Source organism: Nicotiana attenuata, chromosome 2 (genome assembly GCF_001879085.1).
Source record: "Nicotiana attenuata strain UT chromosome 2, NIATTr2, whole genome shotgun sequence".
Classification (NCBI taxonomy): Eukaryota; Viridiplantae; Streptophyta; class Magnoliopsida; order Solanales; family Solanaceae; genus Nicotiana; species Nicotiana attenuata.
Genome location: NC_031990.1, coordinates 90921126 through 90926425, shown reverse-complemented (window position 1 = coordinate 90926425; position 5300 = coordinate 90921126). Strand labels below are relative to the sequence as shown.

The window sequence follows — 5300 nt, the reverse complement described above, 5'->3', positions numbered from 1 at the left end:
GGGGGGGGTTATTCTGTATTTTCTTTTTGTTGGATCGAAGGGAGAGAAGAAGGGAATAGATAGAGAGAAAAATTATGGGAAACTTACACAAATGTCCCAAATAAATCTCACCTTACCAACCTCTAGCCATTAGTCATAGACTTACAAAAACTAGCCAACAAAAATTGAAAAACCAAATAATAGGGTTCTTTCTCTCAAAGAATCACATGCAAAAATAACCTTCCATATTTTTAAGCGTGATTAGCAACATTAGACACAAGACGGAAAGGAAATTTCATGGACGGGGTAGCAAATAAGGTGATGAAATACAAAAATCTATACAATATTCCAAAAATCTAAACAAAGAAGGAACTTTTTCGATGGGTATAGTTGAAATTCATTGAAAATATATAAATAAGTCAATATACAAAATTTGAGGAAGATTGGAGGTGATTTGGACTGGTTTTGTATCAAAATTCGTAATTAAATCGAGTTCAAAAAAGTCTTCTGCGACACATGTATCAAACATGTATCACGCATGTATCACACACACAGGTATACATGGATATACATGTCATACACAATTGATACAAATATGATACATATGTGATACACAAATGATACATAGTGTGATACACATATCATTTTTTTTTCATGTTCAGCTTTTACTTCGAATTTTCAATTCAAACCACCTCAAAACTTCACCAAATCATCCCAAAACTGAGATTCAAGCTCCTTAAGTTGTGCCCAATCTATTATAATAACACTCACTCAAAACAAAGCAAAAATTTAATATTTTTTGCTACAAATAGCTAATTGGCTAATTTGGCTAATATTAGTAATATTTTATCAATTGGCCAATTTTTGTAATGAGCTACTTATAAATGGACATAGCTGGTAATTTCCCAAGAATTATAAAGAAAGTAAACGTCCAAGAAACTCACAAGACTACCAAACCCAATGTATATGGGCTTTGGACCAGCTTTAAGCCAGTTTACAAGTACTTCTGGAGGTTCATAACCCGATGCAAGATCAAGGAAGCAAAATCCCACCACATCAATCTTAGGTCCCCAATCTGCAAAAGTCAGACAGTATAAAGCTAGAGTGACAACTTAATAAACAGTAATGGAATCTCATAGGATCAGAATATGAAAAGGATTAACAACATGATGCACTACGAACTATTAGGCTCTCATAGGAGTAATGGAATATAAAAGGGATTTTATACAAAGTTTGCACTATATCAGATAAACAAGTTAAAGCTGAGAAAGATAAAGGAGTTCTTATATCAGGTAAAAAGAAATCTGAAGGATGAACCTTTTGGTTTAGGAACAAGGTGAGGACTCCAAATATATCCGTGTGGGATATCCAACTCAGAGCCTTGTGAACCACTTAAGTATGTGACTGGTCGAAGTTTCAGTTTTTTCTTCCTAACATCATTTATCATGTCGCGTATTCCTAGCCAAATCAAGGAGTCAACAATCTGATATGATAGCTGCACAGTTTGTAAAAGAAAAAACGTGAACAGAAACCAACCATTTTATTTTTTGTGAGAAGGGTGGGAAGGGAGATAGAAAAAAAGTACAGTACATCATTGCAACATTAAACAAACACGGAAAGACAGGATACAAACGGTAGATGCCAAAATCCAACTTACCCTATATCCAGCTGGTTGCTTTACACGGGACAAAGGATGAGGAAATTCACTAGTTGGCCTGTGCAAAAGATAAAATACATTTGATGATAAGTTAAGGCCCAGATCTAACTTGTCAACAGGATATCTAAATGGAATTGAATAGAACGAAAAACTAAGTAGCTTCCTAAGCCTCCATTACCCAAGCAGACTTACGTCCATGGCATTGTGAAAAATATATGAATTGGGATTTTCAATGCTTCTGCAACATGTGTATGCCCTGAAATGGGATTCAATATTAGTAGGACATACTACTTTAATAACACTAGCATATGTATACATCCAAAATGTTTGACTAGCACAACAGCTTTGACATGCCCCCAACAGAGTTGAAAGGAGGTCCATAAGCCATGCCATACAACAAATTTTTGAAATCTGTGTGAATCATCAATAGAATATTTGATTCACTTGGACCTGCGTTATCTAGGGCAAGTGGAAATGGTCTTTTCTGAACCAATAAAACAAAGCCAAGCATGCATAATACATCTTGTACATCCAGATAGAGATTTGGAACATGTTATATCGTTGCCTCAAATGTCAAACTCCACTAAAGATTCAATTGTATTAGCTGTAACCCACACAAAACCACCGATCAGATCAAATTCTATGCCTTATAACAGCAAGAACTAAAATGTTTGCAGGTCAATCATGTGTAGTCACCACTCCACAACTGCACTTCTAACCCAAAAAACAAGAGTTTAACTACTACTTGCATCCACAAAAGATACTCCTAATCGAGAAGATATTTTCACAGATCTGACGTAATGACATAACAAATGTAAGACCCATCTTCCAAATTTAAATGGAAATATACATATTGACTATACACTCGTGGGTCATCAACATTAATGCTTGAACGCAATTGTTGGATTAACATGTAACTACTACTTTTATGCATTAAAATGTCGACTTCATGAGCACTGATCAACATAAATATTTGAAAAGAAACACCACGGTTATCCAAAAATAAGATAATTTGAAAAGAATCTCCAAGTTAGCAATAAATTTTTTCATTATATGCTAATAAGTGTTAGAATCAATAAATTCTCTGAGACAGTTTCTTTTCGGTGATTACAGACTCTCTGATCCCTTGCCAAATGTAGTACATGTGAATTGTTCTCCAGTAAACTGAAGAAGCAAAAATTAAGAAATATTATGGAATTTTCCCCCGTGCACTGCAAGAAAAGGACACACTTCAAGCTTGACACACATATGGAGAGTTTTCCCTACTATGTCTAAGGTAATATAATTTACTCTGTCCAAGCATTACTCACTTTACTTGCCCTTGCCAATAAGAGAAGGAGCTTAGTATATGCTTTGGGATTGTACCTGAAATATTTATTCTAACTGCTGGAGTAAGATCCTTCTTTTTTTAATTTATATTACTACTAATTCAGCCTTTAAAAATAACTTGAAGCATATCACTCAATAAAAATATCAGCATATAGGAATATGAGAGCTTGACTATAATGAAAACAGGAAAGAAGGGGCAAGCCAATACATAAACAAGGAAATGAATAAAATAGTATATAGAAGATGCATAAACTACTAATCTTACCATATGCTGGGGGGTTAGCAATAATTGCGTCTGCTTTGAAGGGAACCCCTGTATCCATATCAGGTTCTTTGCAGGGTGAGAGTAGAGAGTATATAATATCCTTCAACTGAGCTCTCTGAGTAGGAATCTCTGAAGGTCCGGAAGGTAAAAATCCTTTGTTTTTAACCATGTCTGTATATGCAAGAGGAAGAAAATTGTAATTGTCTAGTTGACTTACATATTTAATGACTTGCAAGAATGACCGGATGCATCCACCAGATACACACTGCAAGATATACCAGATACACCAGATGCAACTATGAATTTTGTCTTTCAATTGACATGTAGGAAAATACACATCATATATAATACTAATCCTCAAATTCATGCCCAAGAGAATTCACGAAAAGAAAATTCGCACACAAGGCAAACTATGGCATGTGATGCAGTTGTTTAGTTTAGTGAAAATAAAGTGCAATTCCCACAGAGCATAGTTGTAGTGGGTTTAAGAAAAAGCTTAAGTGCATCTAAGTAATGCAATGCAAGACAATTATTTCAACTAGAGAAAATAAGAACTTGAGTGCATCTAACCAGTGCAAGAAGCTTATTACTGAATTATTATTTTATTTTTTTTGTGCTTATTCCTGAAGTCCCCCATGTGGCTGTTTAAAATCAAGGTTCTCGACAAGCATGTAAACCAAGAAAAAGCTGGTTCTCCACCATTTATTCCAGCTTTAGCAGAGTTACATAAGTGTATGATGAATGGGCTACTGGATCTCACAATGTATTATTTTAAAAGTAGTAAACATCTATCACAAATGAACAGCAATTGCGCAAAGTTGAAGCGAGACAGGAGAACCACAATAGACTGCCAAATCAGTTTCAGAACAAGAGGGATATTTAGGAACATACATCCAGCCAAAATTTTTGGATCACCCCCAAGGGGATAGAATTCCAATCCAGCAGTCAAGACAAAATCTTTGAAATTTGCATGTGTCGCCAACCTCACTCGATGGCCAAAATCCTGCATCGACAGTTCCGTCAACAAACTAGTATAGACCATGGCATACGTTTTCAACTATGACAAGGAATGACAAATTATTAAAAGCTCTTTTGACGGAAGTTCACAATGCACCACATAAAGTCCAACTTCTACAACAAAATTAGGGTCAGGCAAGAAGCAGCGAGGGAACAATTACTCTCCTAATCTATTAACTATTTAAAATGTCAAACTGAATTAGATTAAGATCTCAGAAACACAGGATTCTCCCATAAAAGAAAGTTTACAAAATTTTGTCTAACCAGTGACAGCTCAAAAAGTCAAACGGCAGCTACAAGTTTCAATGGTTGCAATCCTTGTAACTTATAACTGAAACAATTTACAATTACTAAATAAAATCTGCTAGATCCAGAATTACAAACTGAAGTTATGAGCCAACATGTTCTATCAGCAGAAAAACAATGCTATGTCAATATGCGGAAGACCTTATATGATACATAATTGAAGCGGTACAACAAAGGATAGCATCTGGGCTTTAAGTATCATTTCAAATTCCATTTTGTGAAGGAGATGAGCAAACAGAAAGAGGTAGGGTTAGGCCTCAAATTGGGCAACCACTAACATGTATTCTTGTTTAGTGGCGTCTCCAGGCTTGACCATGTCCTAATTTAATTGAGAAATGGACTAGAGGCACGGCGAGTTTCTGTACAAACTCATGCAATAAGGCGTTAGGTACGTATTTGAAAGGAAAGGCAATTACAGGCTAGTTTAGAGAGCCATTTTCAACAAAAACAGCTTCCCAGAAAGCAAAACAATTAAACAAAAATTGAGCATTACCAACCATGAAAATCAGGTCCTTGATAACCTCGGGAAACTCTTCGGATAACCTTTTCTTGGATTTAGAATGGGTTGAGAGGGTATTTGGATGTTCGGTGTCAATAACAAGCACTCAGAAGGCTGGACTTTCATAAACTGAGAAATGTGAGATAACTAGCACTGCAGCCAAAAGAACAAAAACTTCGCAATTTTCTTGGATTTGCACCTTTTTTTGTGTGTGTGTGGTGTGTGTGTGTGTGTGTGGGGGGTGGGGG

The 5300-nt window shown here is 35.7% G+C and overlaps 1 protein-coding gene across 2 annotated transcripts in view; it reads right to left on the bottom strand.

Annotated features, from left to right (window-relative positions):
- Positions 1–5300, bottom strand: part of LOC109214807 (sterol 3-beta-glucosyltransferase UGT80A2-like) — a 16573-nt gene that overhangs the window by 3735 nt on the left and 7538 nt on the right. For both annotated transcript variants that reach the window (XM_019378766.1, XM_019378774.1), the window contains exons 4-9: positions 4122–4233; positions 3231–3401; positions 1829–1892; positions 1637–1694; positions 1297–1474; positions 924–1054 (exon numbers count right to left, since the gene is read on the bottom strand). In XM_019378766.1, the coding sequence (XP_019234311.1) occupies positions 924–1054; positions 1297–1474; positions 1637–1694; positions 1829–1892; positions 3231–3401; positions 4122–4233 (714 nt within the window). The remainder of the gene's footprint in view (positions 1–923; positions 1055–1296; positions 1475–1636; positions 1695–1828; positions 1893–3230; positions 3402–4121; positions 4234–5300) is intronic.